The 15,484-nt window shown below is 40.6% G+C and overlaps 1 protein-coding gene across 1 annotated transcript; it reads left to right on the top strand.

Annotated features, from left to right (window-relative positions):
* Positions 555 to 12,440, top strand: LOC109947329 (glycine-rich RNA-binding protein 4, mitochondrial-like). Its single transcript, XM_020557273.1, has 4 exons — positions 555 to 723; positions 11,883 to 11,951; positions 12,042 to 12,148; positions 12,309 to 12,440. The coding sequence occupies exons 1-4, from the start codon at positions 555 to 557 to the stop codon at positions 12,438 to 12,440; spliced, it is 477 nt and encodes a 158-aa protein (XP_020412862.1).

The following is a 15,484-nucleotide window of genomic DNA, read 5'->3' as shown; positions in this document are numbered from 1 at the left end:
AAAGATTGATTGACTATGTAATAACTACTGAATCTTCAAGTTTTATGAAAGAAATAAATTTTGAGTGTATATATTTGTTAATAAAGCATTATAATTGGTTTTGTAGTTACAATCACTGTATAGAATCATAGGAAACAACAAACTAAAACGTAACAGGTTGAGAACTTATTAGACGACATATTTAAAGATAATAAAACGATGGTTCTTTGAAAAAACCGTCAGTACATATAATTAATGACTATTTTCAACACAATACTGTCGTCTTTATATACAATCAACGACGGTTTGTAACAAAATAAGGAGTATTTACCCATAAATTACAACGGTCATTTAATGGGTTTGTAACAACAAAATTTCACCTGAGTCATTTTTGTTCATTGCTGATGGTTTATATGAAGTTAAAGATTCCTGAAGGAACATGAAATGGGTTGTTAACGACCTGACATTAGTATTCGTAATTACAAACTATTATGATTATATTTTTTTTAATTTTCTTTTTAAGAGTGCAATGATAGTTGTTTTTATCCAACATTATTCAGGTCCTTTTCTATTTAATGGCACCAATGCTAACCATTACAGCAATAGGTTCCACCTGTAAACAATGTCAATTTGTCATGAATATGTGTTTCTCGGGTAATAATTTGCAGAGTTCTATGGATCTGTCGACATCTGGAGAGGCAAGTGAAACAACCCCGACAAAAACAAAGAAACTTTTTGTTACTGGTATCACTACTACGATTTACTATTTGCGCGACGGACGTTTGCGCGACGAACATATTTTCGTCGCGCAAAAATCACTATTGCGACGAAAAAAAAATACCGTAGCGCAAACAGCAGAACACTAGCGCGACGAATAATCTTCGTCGCGCAAACAATCTATGCGCGACGAAAAATAATTTCGTCGAGCAAAGGTCGGGGAAAAAACCCCAGTTTATGTTTTTGGCGCCAGAATCTTGCGCGACGACAACAATCGTCGCGCATGACAATATTGCGCGACAATCCAAATATTTCGTCGGGTAAAGATGGACAGAAAATTGTCTAATTTTTTTTGCTGTAAAAAACTTTGCGCGACGAACATGTTCGTCGCAAAAGACGCCTTAGCGCGACGGAAATATGTACCGTCGCGTAAGAAAACGAGGGTTACTTAATTTTGGCGGCAAAATGCAGGGTGGAAAAAACTTTTTTTGCGCGACGGAATTACCTTCGTCGCGTAAAGTGTAATGCCGGTGCTTTCTTGCGCGACGAAATAAATGTTATTTGCGCGACGTAATATAAACCTTGCGCGACGAATAATGTTATTTGCGCGACGGATGTTTGTGCGACGGATACTTATATTCGTTGCGCAAAAAACCTGATGTCGGCAAGTAATTGCGCGACGGAAATGTTTTTTTGTGCGACGGAAAAGTGGGTTTTCGCGACGGCATTTTGTGCGACAGATTGTATTGTTCGTCGTGCAAAGTCCTTCTTCTTCATTTTAGCCAATTCCATTGCAGAGGCAGAATGCAGTTTCTGCATTCTGCCTCTCTCTCACTCTCCCACTGCATTCTGCCTCTCTCTCACTCTCCCTGCCGTTGCTCTGCTGTGAATTCAGTACGTTCATTGGGTATGTATTTTTTGTCGTTTGTTTAAATGTATTAATGTAAATTCGTAGTAACGCTATTAATTTTGTTATCGTTAGGGATATTTGTGATTGGTGGAGAACGATTGAGAAGGTATGTTATTGTAAAAGTTTGTTTGTTATGTTTGTAATTTTTTTTGTGAAGTTATATGTGTATAATGTTGTGAAATTGTGCGTGACATAGCACAATGTGTTGTGATGTACGAAGTTAATTGAAATTAACTTCGTACTTTTGTTTTTATGTTTAGTAACACGTAGTTTCCCGTTCGAGATTAGTTGGATTTCGTGCATGGATGCGTAATGCATGACTGCAGTCCAATTAATTCTTGAATTGTCCCATTATTTGGACAGTTTGGTAATGCATAGTGTTGTCACATAATCTTCGGCTACAGGATTAGGTTTCGATTGTGGAGATTTCGGTGTCATCTCGGTACGTTCTTCGGGTGGTACGTGGGTATTTATACCTATGCCCACTTCAAGAACTGTGTCGAGATGCTGCCGAAATTAATCCACGTCGAAATCTAATCTCATGTAGCCGTAGGTTACGTGACAGGACTATGCATTCCCGAATGGGATAGGGCCCTTACCGGAGGCATAAGGTGACATTATAACTTCGTATGAAGTTGTTGTGATTGTTGTGTCGTGATTGTGGTTTCAGGAATTATGAGCAGAAGGTGGATACAGAACCCGAATAGATGCGCAGACGAATACTTGGATGGAATCGAGGATTTTATTGAGTTTGCACGTAGACACAACCCGGGTGCAACTAGAATCCGTTGTCCTTGTAGGAGGTGTAACAACACGTTGTGGGAGACAATTGAAAATGTTGGATTTCATTTAGTAAGAAATGGAATGATTGAAACATATAGCATTTGGAACCTTCACGGCGAACAAGTAGACCATGCTTCGTCTTCAAATGCCCCGAGAGTGGACAATGTTGAACCTATTGTGGATCCTAATGATCAAGTCATGGGTATTATACAGGATGCTTTTCCATTCGCATCGACCAACATCAATCAGGAAGGGGAAGATGACGTGCCTACACCAATAGACAGTGCGGAGTTTGAACAGTATGAAAAACTGTTAAAAAATGCCAACCAAGAGTTATACCCGGGGTGCGAGAGCTTTTCCGTTCTCACTGCCATTGTGGAGCTAATGCACGGAAAAATAAAGTATCGTATGTCGAACTTGTGTTTCGATTACTTTTTGGGGGTTTTCAAGAGAATGCTTCCGACGGACAATTGTTTGCCGAAAGACCATAAACATGCACAGAAGGTGTTGCACGGTCTTGGATTGGGTTATGAAAAAATCCACGCTTGCAAAAACAATTGCATGTTATTCTACAAAGAGCATGAAACGTTGGATACATGCCCTATATGCAATGAGTCGAGGTTCAAAATGACATCCCAGAATAGAACGACTAAGATACCACAAAAAGTCATGCGTTATCTGCCCCTTAAACCTAGGTTGCAGCGATTGTATATGTCAATGCATACTGCCACAGACATGAGATGGCATAAGGAAAAACGGGTAGACGATGATGTGATGCGGCATCCTGCAGATGGGGAGGCATGGAAAGAGTTCGATCGAACGTTCCCCGAGTTTGCTGCTGATCCCCGAAATATTAGATTGGGACTTGCCACTGACGGATTCAATCCGTATGGGGTTCTAAACCAACACCACAGCACTTGGCCGATTTTCGCATTCCCATATAATTTGCCGCCTTGGAAATGCATGAAAAAAGAATACATGATGATGACTGTTTTGATAACTGAGGATCCTGGCAAGTCAATTGATGTGTACTTAAGGCCTCTGGTTGATGAGCTGAAGGATTTATGGACAAACGGTGTTCGCACGTACGATAAATCAACTGCGAGGATGTTCACTTTGCGAGCAGCAGTTATGTGGACTGTGAATGATTTTCCAGCATATGCAATGGTTTCTGGGTGGAGCACAAAGGGTTATATGGCATGTCCTGTATGCAAGGAAGATGTAACTTCTGGTTGGCACGCGGGAAAAGTTTGTTACCTTGGTCATCGGAGATGGTTGCCATGGGACCACGAGTGGTGAGAAAAAGATAAAGAGTTCGACGGGAACACAGAGCGTCGCCTCAGACCTAGAGAATGGTCCGGTGATGAGATCTTGGAACAGCTGAACCGTTTGGATTTTGCTCCGTTCGGGAAAACAGTTAGTCGGACCCGACCTTCTACACATTTGAACTGGACGCACAAGTCTATGTTTTTTGAGCTCCCATATTGGTCGAAACTGAAATTGAGGCACAATCTAGATGTGATGCATGTTGAGAAAAATGTATTCGACACATTGGTGGGTACGATTCTAGATATCGAGGGGAAGACAAAGGACACGATCAAAGCTCGTCTTGATTTGGAAAGAATGGGCATACGAAGGGGTTTATGGATGAATAGGGACAGTGATAAAGCTAGAAGGGATCTTGCATTCTTTTCTATGAAACCGAATGACAAAAAGGAGTTTCTAAAGTTTGTATCGTCTGTCAAATTTCCCGATGGGTATGCTTCTAATATCGCACGTTGCGTGAATGTCGATGGGGGTAAATTTACTGGACTTAAGAGCCATGACTGCCATGTGTTCATGCAACGCCTACTTCCTGTGGGTATTCGACACTTACTGCCGGAAGATGTGGTGAAGCCAATCATGTTGTTATCCAGATTTTTTTCCCAACTGACGGCAAAAACATTGCGAAGGACAGACATGTTTCAGTTGCGCCATGACATTGTCCAAGTCCTATGCAAGTTTGAGATGATATTTCCTCCAGCTTTCTTTACAAGTATGATGCACGTGATGGTTCACTTGCCAGAAGAGGCATTGCTTGCTGGTCCTGTCAACTATCGCTGGATGTATCCAATAGAAAGGTATATAATCTTTATCATTTGTGTATGCATCATTATCGACACTTTGCTAATTTGTATCATATCGTTTTATTTTGGCAAGCTTCTCGGAGAGCTGAAAAAAAGTGTACGCAACAGGGCAAAGCCCGAAGGATCAATTATAGAGGCTTGGGTTCAATATGAGTCGCTTACTTTCTGTGGAATGTATTTAAAAGATGTGGAGACGGTTTTCAATCGTCCTCACTGCAATAATGACGGAGGTATGAGAAATGAAAAACTTTCTGTTATTGCCCAAAGCGCACGACCATTTGGAGATCCTGGACGAGGAGAGTCGTTTTCTAGAAATGACATGGAGGTAGTGCATTGGTTCGTACTGAACAATTGTGATGAGATAATGGCCTACTTAGATGAGCATGAACACATGATGAAGCGAGAACATCCATCACATTTGGTTGCCCGGAAACACCGTGAATTATTTCCACAATGGTTTTTGGATTCTGTAAGTTATAAGTGTTTTGTAATTGACAAATATAAATTGTAGTATTTAATTTTGTCAGACTAACATGTAAATGGTTTTGTATACTATTAGGTGAATAAATTGAAATCATCGAATTCCCCCACTTACAGTAATGAGTTATATAACTTGGCGTTCTGCCCAATTCGCGCTGAATTGTTCTCGGGTTGTAATGTTAACGGCGTCAAATTTTTGGGGGCCGCACGAGATGACAAGTTGTGTACGCAAAATAGCGGTGTTCATGTCCCAGGTGGAGGCGAAAGTACAGACATTGATTTCTATGGCAAACTGACAACTATCGTGCTTTACAAAGATCGATACCAAGTCATCATGTTTAAGTGTCGATGGTTCGATACCAACCCAAATAGGGCGGGAAGTGTTAAAATCGACCGTGGAGTACTGTCTGTGAACATTAACAGAACTTGGTATGATGACGACCCGTACATTTTGGCAAACATGGCGTCCCAAATTGTGTATCTAGATGACCCTAAAGCCGGGAACGGGTGGAAAGTTGTGCAGAAGATGGATCACAGGAACGTGTATGATATACCAGAACTAGACCCAAGTGACAACGACGTCGACAATGTGGCTGACCAACGTTTAGAATCTTCAATGGAAAATGATGCGGAAACACTTCGAGATACAAATGTTATACAAGAACCGTTTCAAATAGAAGGAGTGTCTTCAGTCGAAATACCGATTCAGTCAATTACAATTGACCTCGGTGATCTTCCCCGAGACGATGTTGCAGTGGGCCCTAGCAACGCCGATGATGCAGTTATAGAGGAGGAGGAGGAAGAAGATTGGGAGACCGAGAGTGATGATAGCGACGATAACGAAAGTTATTATAGTTCAGATGATGAATAATGAATTTATTTGTAAATTTATTATGTTAGTGTATTAATTTTGTGTAATACAAATCTTTGAATATGTGTAGTTGTCCATATGTAGTTGTGTATTCATTCTCCATATTTCATCACAAACTTCATTGGAATTTTCTGCGGAACAGAACAAGTTAAAGCTTCAATAAAAATAACAAAAGAAATGAATATTTCAATAATCAGAAAACATTCTTAGCATAGAGAGAGAGAGAGAGAGAGAGAGAGAGAGAGAGAGATGCTTACAATTCTGATGTTTTTAGAAGTGTCATCTACAATGATCTTGAAGAAGTGGGGTATGGGAGCTGAAGATGTTGGAGTGTCATGAAGAGAAGCCATGGCTGAATTAACTCAAAAGCTTGATTGAGAGATGTGTTCAAAATCAAAAGCTTGATTGAGAAATACAAAGCCTTTCCACAAAATACAAAGCATAAAAAATGATGAATACAAAACCTTTCTAAACAATACAAAGCATACACAATTTGAAATCAATGAGGATTTATGGCGCCAAATCCTTGCGCGACGAAGGGCTCTTTATCGTCGCGCAAACATACCATACGCGACGCATACATAAGCGTCGCGTAATGTTTGCGCAACGAATACAACTGGTCGCGCATAGTTTCCGCGACGCATATATACATGCGTCGCGTATGGCATTTTTGCGCGACGATAAGCAAACCTTCATCGCGCAAATATATATTAGGTAACGTTATAGTATAATATATACACACATATATATTTAAAATTGGCTATCGAAGTAGTTCATTGTATTCATATGGAGTGTAGGACTGTAGCTGCAAAAAATCATCAACATCGGAGTTAAAATAACCGTTCAATCATCACTTTTTATTTAGAACCGTCGAAAAGTTTTACCCCGTTGCTTAATCTCTGAATGTTTTTTTTGTCCGATTTTTGCTGTCTATGATCTCGAAGTCTAAAAAAAAAAGTTTGACGGCTGGATGACTGAAACTTGTTTCGTAGACTGCATGTGCTATCACAATCATATATTCACCAAAAACCCTAAAATTTGTTTATACATTTGTGCAAATGTAACTTAACGTTTATGTGGTATTCCCTAGTGTAAAAATCTGAAATTGAAGATCAAATTCAGTCATTGTATTCATATAGGGTCAACAAATGTTGCTGTCAAAAATGATCAAAATCGGAGTTACAATAACCGTTAAATCATGACTTTTCATTTATAACCGTCGAAATATTTAGTCCCGTTCCCTGATATCTGAATGTTTGGTCTTCTTGATTTTTGGCGTATATGATCTCCAAGTATCAAACAATAAGTTTGCCGGTTGGATCATTGAAACTATTTTAGGGTTTAGGGTTTATGGCTTAGGGTTTAGGGTTTAGGGTTTACAAGGGGGTTTAGGGTCTAGGTTTTGCGCGACGAATAATGTCACCGTCGCGCAAAGTGAATAGATTGCGCGACGGAAATATGCAATGTTCGTCGTGCAATCTGGGCGCCAGTTTTCACACCTCCATCCCCTTTGAACACTTAGTGAAAATTTCAATGAAAATCTTGAACTCGCGCGACGAACCAAAATATGCGTCGCGCAAAGTGAAAGTGCAATAGATTGCGCGACGGAATATCCTTTGTTCGTCGCGCAATCTGGGCGAAAGTTTTCACACTAAACCCTAAACCCCAAATTGTTGGCGGAACGACAGCGTTTTGCGCGACGTTTACTGTATTCATCGCGCAAAAGCACAAACCCTTCAGTTTCAGCAGACAGCCTTTTGCGCGACGTTTACTGTCTTCGTCGCGCAAAAGCACAAACCTTCAGCTTCAGCAGACAGCCTTTTGCGCGACGTTTACTGTCTTCGTCGCGCAAAAGCGTAAACCCTTCAGTTTCAGCTTCCCGCTAAACCCTAAATCCCAAAATTTTAGCGGAAAGACAGCCTTTTGCGCGACGAATATAATATGTTCCGTCGCGCAAGGTTGCAATTGCGCGACGTTTACTGTCTTCGTCGCGCAAAAGCGCAAACCCTTCAGTTTCAGCCTCCCGCTAAACCCTAAATCCCAAAATTTTGGCAGAAAGACAGCCTTTTGCGCGACGAATATAATATGTTTCGTCGCGCAAGGTTACAATTGCGCGACGTAGACATACTTCGTCGCACAAAAGCGCAAACCCTTCAGGCCGCTAAACCCTAAATCCCAAAATTTTGGCAGAAAGACAGCCTTTTGCGCGACGAAGTATGTCTGTTTCGTCGCGCAAAAGTTACAGACCCTAATCCACTTTCAGAATTTGGCGTTCTGACAGACCTTGCGCAACGGATATAGCGTCGCGCAAGATTCATTAATGGCATTTTGCGCGACGAATGATGTTCTTCGTCGCGCAAAGTCGTAAAAATTTGCAGAAACGGCCCGATGCCTCCTTCTTCCCCATTTCTGGTTTTTTCCTCCGTTTGCCTCTCTCTCCGCCGTCACCTCAGCCCTCTCTCTCCGCCGTCACCTCAGCCACCGCCGCTCCTGCCGTAGCCTCCCCTGCCTTCGCCGTCGAGCCTGCCGTCGCACATCGTCGGTTTTTCCCCGATTCCTCGCCGGCCGATTTCTCTCTCCTCCGGCCACCATTTCCGACGCCTGAGGTATGATTTCTCGACTATTTTTTGTGCTCTAGCTGATGGTTGGTTAGGATTTGTTGAATTTTGGCTATAGGAAATAGGAATTAAAACCCTAGGTTTTGGCCGGTTTGGGAATTTCAAATCCGGCCACTTCCGGCCATTTTTCGGGGTAGGTCCGAGAACAAAAGTGGCTCCAATTATTGTTTTCAACCTAGGGTAGGAACCTTGGCCGTTAGTTTTTAGAATTTTCCGGCGAATGTTATCACTTTGGACACCCACGCGCTGCCGGCGCGTGTGGTGGCGCGTGGGATGCTGTGGCAGTGGGGCATTGTGTCCCAGAGCGATCCCCTGTTTGTCACGAGCGCTTAGGTTTCCTCGGATTTGAATTTGGTTACCGTTTGAGTCTTGATCGAATTTCGCCTATTGTGCGATTTCCAGGTTTGATATGTTCGGACCGTTGGATCGAACTGAAACTCACGTAGTTGTACCTTTGTGTTTCTAGGATCGTTTAGGATTCGACCGATCGTTGATCGGAGCCCCGGATACTCCGAAATTCCAAACCCTAGGTCAGGCTATGCTTTTAATTAATTAGTTTAAATTATGAATGAAATTATATGTGCAGATGTCAGACTTGATTAGACGTGGTAGGTCGATGACGACTGCACCGAGTTCGGATCCCCCGGCTCAGTCGGCATCTGCTGCCACTGCTCCTGCTTTGTTGGACCACGTGGTGGTTGGTCCCGGGGCGCCCCAGGCGCCTGTGTCATCTGCGTCATCCGTGGCGCAGCCAGCTAGTGCTAGGCGGCGGCACCGGCCCACCGACACCATCGACACGACATCGACCGACGGTACTGGTGCCTCGGGATCACAGCCAGGTATAACTACACTTTTGTATTGTTAATTTTATATTGAAATTTGACAATGTTTTTTTATTTAACATTAATACCTTATTTCTTTGCAGCGAAGAGGAACACCCGAGGACCGTGTCGTCAGCTGAAGACGGCGAAGGTCACCCGGGTGACCAACAGTCGTATCAGCATCGGATACGACGAGCGCCATCGGGCTGCACCGACGGCGAAGTTGCATAGCTCCTTGGCCCACGACATTGGCCACGTCATGCGGACCCATTGCCCGATGCAATGGAAGTATTGGAGGGTCATGCCTGACGAGATCAAGGCGGAGGTTCGCGGCCAGTTGTCGGTATGTACCTTACATTTTCATTATTTTTCTTTAAAATTGTGTATATTTCTATTACTTAACGTATCTAATTAATTGATTGCAGACGAACTATAACTTGGAGGATCTCGACGAAGAGTCGTTGACGTACGTCAACAGACTCTTCGCTGAGAGGTACAAGCAGTGGAAGAGCGACTTGCACCACCATTTTCAGGCCTATGATGATCCGCAAGTCGCTCTTCAGGAGGGTTGCCCGAAGGAGCTTGAGGGGCGGGAGGATAGTTGGGAGTGGCTCTGCGCTCATTTTCAAGCGCCCGAATTTGCGGTATGTTTTTAATTATATTTGTTTAATTATTACTTATTACTTATTAATGTTTATTTCATTTTTTTATTTCATTATTATTTAATTTTTTATATTTTAACTAATACGTTTCATTTTTTGTATAACAGAATAAAGCCCAAGTGAATAAGGGTAATAGGAAGAAGAAGACCCTTCTCCACCATTCCGGCTCCAGACCCTTTTCGTATAGGATGGATGCACGGCGTCGGGTAATAATCACAAAATTTTTATTTCATTTTTAATGTCATTTTTATTAATTTATTTTTTTCATACTAATATTTTTCTTCTCTTGTTCAATTTAGGAGGGGTCCAAGTTCCCAGAGATCGACGTCTTTGGTGACGTTTATGTTCGACCCGGGAATGAGTTGGCCGAGTCCCTTCATGTAAGTATTATTTAATTTTAATTCTTATGTTACGCATTCAATTTATATGCATATTTTAATTTATATTTTATGTTATGTTCAACAGACGACGATGGTGGAGAGGAGCCAGCTTGTTCTTCAGGAGTCCGCCTCCCAGCTTCCTCCCGAGACTCTGATCGAGTCTGTGGCTCCTCCACAGGATGCTGGATTTCAGATCTTGACGGAGACGTTGGATCAGACTCTCGGGAGGAGGCCGGGGACATATTGTCGAGGGATGGGGAATGCCCGGCGGAGGGAACCTCGACCTCGTTCATCGGCGCAGTCAAACAGTCAGGTCACTGCTTTGACAGCACAGGTGGCCACTCTTCAGAGCCAGATGTCGGTCATTCTGCAGTCCCTCGCACAGTCCGGCATTCCAGTCCCGCATTTTGATGCGCCGACCTCTGAGCCCGTCCATCCCGGGCATCCCCACCAGACCACTGCCCCGGTGAACGCCCCGCCCTCCGAGCCGCATACTGGCGACGACTCGGTTGATTTTGATTCATTATTTGATTAGTGTATTTATTTTATTTGTAATACATTTATTTTATTTTATTTTATAACAAAATTTTATTCTAATTTATTTTTATTGCAATTTCATTGTTTAATCAATAAAAAGAAACCAATTTTATTTTAAAAAAAATAAAAAAAAATAAAAAAAAATTGTAATATTATTTTTGCGCGACGGAAAATATTTTGTCGCGCAAACCAACATGTAACAAAAAAAAATCAAAATTTTTTTTATCACTTTTAATTCATGCGCGACGAACACATACGTCTCGCAAACACGTTTTGCGCGACGAAATGTTTCGTCGCGCAAAATATTTGGCCGACGACATAATTTTTTGTCGCGCAATTATATGTGCGACGAAAACGTTCTCATCGCGCGAATTGTTCTGCGACGAACATATACGTCTCCCTAACATATTTTGCGCAACGAATAATATTTCGTCGCGCAATTTCCGTCGTCTCGCAAATATACGTGCGCCGCATACTTGATCGTCGCGCAAATACTTTTGCGACGAACGGTTGTTTCGTCTCCACACCGTTGGTGCAGCGATGGTTTACCCGTCGCACACTTTTGCGCGACGAAGGGTTGTACCTCGTCGCGCAAAGGCTTTCTTCACGATCTTCGCGCGACGGAATATGCGCGACGACGTTTTTGCGCGCTGAAATTTGGGCGACGAAATGCGACTTTGCGCGACGTTTTTTTCTTCGTCGCGCAAAGTGTAAAATGTAGTAGTGTATGTTGCAACTTTTATTCTGATGTGAAACATTGATGTTCTTATATTTACATATAATTGCTTGCTTGTTAATCTGATTCTTTGGAAGCCTAATATTTTTCAAATAGACAATGAAAAATACCCCGGTAATGCTAACTATGTTTTAACTCTTTACTAGAGTTATCCGTTTTAATTTTTCGAAAGATCTCGATATTCTTCAATATGTGTAGCTTTTTTTTCCCTCTCATTGCATATTCACTTGAAATTGCTAAAAAGATTTTAGTTTCTGAACAGGCCTATCATTTTATACATCCGAGAAAACCCTCCGAGCCGCATTTGAAGGCTTTGGTAAGCTTGTTGAAGGTACTGCACTTTTTTTTTTTATAGCATAAAATGGGGTTTTCAATTTGATGGCAGTATATGCTCATTCTAATTAAATGTTTGCCTGAACAGTTAAAATAATAATGGACAAAATTTCTAAAAGGTCCAAAGGTTATGCATTCATAGAATACACCACGGAGGAAGCTGCTAGTGCAGCACTCAGAGAGATGAATGGCAAGGCAAGTTTCAACATGCTTTTCATTTTTATAAACTGATTCGAATAAATCAAACACGTAGGCGTAGTCTTTCTTGTCTTTGGTTTACATGTTTTTTTTATAAAACAGATCCAACACTCTGAAGAGGAAAGCTTAGCCTATTTTTTGTTGATGATTCTTTCAGATCATTAATGGCTGGATGATAGTTGTTGATGTTGCCAAGAGTAGCCCTCCAAGATACAGCAGGGGTCAGAGCAGAACAGCAACCAGAGGAAAGAGAGAGAAGGTTCTAGAGAGATTTGTCACTAAGAATTGAATTATTTTGTGACCAGCATCTTAAATATTGACATTGAGTTCATATAAGGAACTTTGTCAGTACCACAATATTTTTGCATCTTCAAAGAATTGACCTACATATTTTCTGCTGCAATGTTAAGAGGCTATGGGTAGCACTTGCCCCTAAAAACCGGCTACTAAGAAAGTGTACCCAAGTGCTCTTAAATCATCCTAAGATCCGCAATTTTTCCGTCATTTTTTCAAAGTGAGATCTCGAGTCCTAAAATGCAGCATAGTGGCGTTCAGCTGTTGGCTCCTTGTGCCTTTTCCCTTTTAAAATAGGCTTATTATCACAAAATGTCCCTCAAGTTTACGAAACTATCAGATTGCATCCTTTATTTATTTATTTTTTTTGTCATTCGTGGTCCTCAAAGTTAATATGTGTGATCACAGATGGTCCCTGCCATTAGGTTCCGTCAAAAATTCCGTTAGTTTGCTGATGTGGCATATATATATATATCACAAAACATACCTAAGGTTCACATACCTATCACAAATGGTCCCTGCAAAAAAAATTTAATTTTTTATATTTAAAAATACATTTTATATTTTAAATACATGTGACACTATATAATTGTAGATGTGGGCTCCATATATATGCCACATCAACAAACTAATGGAGTTTTTAAAAAATAATTTAAAATTCATAAAATTTAAAAATGACAAAACTAATTGTTTAGGGTTCATAAATGGTCCTCAAGATTAAAATCTTTATATAGATGGTTTTTTCATTTATAAATAATTTTAAAAAGAAAACTAAAATTTTAAATTAAAAAATTAAAAAATTTCGTAGGGACCATTTGTGATGGGTATGTGAATCTCAGGGATGTTTTGTGATATATATATATATATATATGTCACGTCAGCAAACTAACAGAATTTTTTTACGGAACCTAACGGCAGGGACCATTTGTGATCGCACATACAAACCTTAAAAACCACGAGTGATACAAAAAAACATTAAGGATGTAATCTGATAGTTTCATAAATATCTTAGGGACGTTTTGTGATAATAAGCCATTAAAATATGGCCCAAGTGGCCATCACAAGCTCCATAGTGATCTCATTTCTTCTCCCATTTGAGCCAGGATAACGATGTAAGGCTCCAGGCAGGCCCTAACTGAATGCAAGCATCCATAGTCAAACTTGGTAGTTGACGACTTAAGGACCGCATTTATTGGTTTAAAAATTTGAGGACTCAAATGAAGACTTTTGAAAAATTCAGGGATTATTCGTGCTACAAACTCTAAATGAGCGACTCTTAACTCATTGGCTAAATTGTAGCAATGGTCCCTAGACTATACCCCAACTTTACTTTTCGTCCCTCGTATTATTAAATTGTTACGGTGGTGTTTCAATTAGATCTCGTGTTGCATCATTGGTCTTTCCATCAACTTAGTTAAATTTTCTGTCAAAATTAAGGGCAAATTGGGAAATTCATATTCTCTCTCTCTCTCTCTCTCTCTCTCTCTTCCCCCGACAATTTCTTCTTCACCCATTCCCCATGACTACCACCTGCAAGCTCCAACCCTCAAACTATCCCACAGCCACCCTCCACCGTAGCCGCAACCCCAGCACCCACGAACCTAACCCTAGCCCTCATCCTACACCCTAGATCTGATCAAAACAGAGAAGCAGAGGATTGATGGGTATCTAGGTGGGCTGCTTGCATTATCTGTCCCATTTTCATATATTCTTCTTGCATTGGTTTTTTATCAAAATACACCATTTTCCAAGGCCCCTTCTCACCCATATTTCTTCTCCCGCCCACTAATTTCTTCCCAGCCCCCACCAATTATTTAAACATGGCTTTAGCTACACAGCCCACCACCAACCTCCTCCAAAATCCCTTCCTTGGCGTTTATAGGTTACGAATGGATGGGTTGTTACCGGATTCTTTTTCCATATATGGTGTTTTGTAGTTCAAATGGATATTGGGAGGAAGCTTTAGAAATTTTTCATAGTTGAGAGTGAACCTCCGACCAAATTGGGAGGGGGAGAGGAATCGGGCTGGAGATAGAGAGATATGATTTCATAATTTTTTGTTTTAAATTTTGTGCAAAAATACATTTTTGCCCATGTCAAGTAGGACTTGTCAATGCCATGTCATCATTTTTAACAGAAAATTTGATAGAGATGACGGTCTAAGTGAAAACCGTCGTGGTTTATAAAAAGACGACGGTTCTAAAAACACCGTCGTGTAATACATATTTTACGTCGTACAGAAAAACATACGACATGGTTTACGCTTTAAACGACGTCATTTTAATATGTAAGTCGGTTTATATAATTTACAACGTCTTTAATTTCTTAACACCGACGTGGTTTTTCAGTCGTCGTTATATAAAAAATTCAAAATAAATTTAAAATTAATCCGAAAAATGAAGCTTCAAAATGAACGGCCTTACGTTCTTAATCCGAAAAATGAAGTTTCCGTCGTGGAATATTAAATTTACGTCGGTACGTGTAGAACTTTCGCCTTGGTTTTTCTTTCGACGTTTTAAAACGCGCGAACTCTAAAAATTTTCGCACGACCTAAATTTTTTTAGATTTGGCTCTTATTCTTATACTTCGAACCCTGAAACCTTAAATTTTCAGATTTCGCGCGACATAACATTTCGCTCTCTCACTTCTGCTCTAATTAAAAGTTGCACTCTCCAGGCTCCGTCGAATCTGTGAGCTCGTCCAACCTGTAAGTATAAACCCTATCTTCCCCTTGTAAATTCATTGAATGATATTAGGTTGTTTTGTTAAAGGGTTTTATGTGTATGCTTTGCGATCTGTTAATAATGTGCTTATAGGTATGGGTTCATGGATTTTCTGTTTAATGGGTTCATGGATTACATTATCTGTTATGTTGAATTGGGAATGGATTTAATTTTGTCGTATCTTTTAATCACCCTATGTTATGTTGAATTGGGAATGGATTTATTGTTTTCATGCTTGGTTTCATGTATATGTTGGTTTCTTGCTTGGTTTCATATATATGTTGTGTTCTTAATGGGTTTTGTGTTCTTAAAAATA

The sequence above is a fragment of the Prunus persica genome, chromosome G2 (assembly GCF_000346465.2).
Source record: "Prunus persica cultivar Lovell chromosome G2, Prunus_persica_NCBIv2, whole genome shotgun sequence".
NCBI classification, from domain to species: domain Eukaryota; kingdom Viridiplantae; phylum Streptophyta; class Magnoliopsida; order Rosales; family Rosaceae; genus Prunus; species Prunus persica.
The sequence above is the reverse complement of the archived record's forward strand: the minus strand, read 5'-3'. Positions and strand labels throughout refer to the sequence as shown.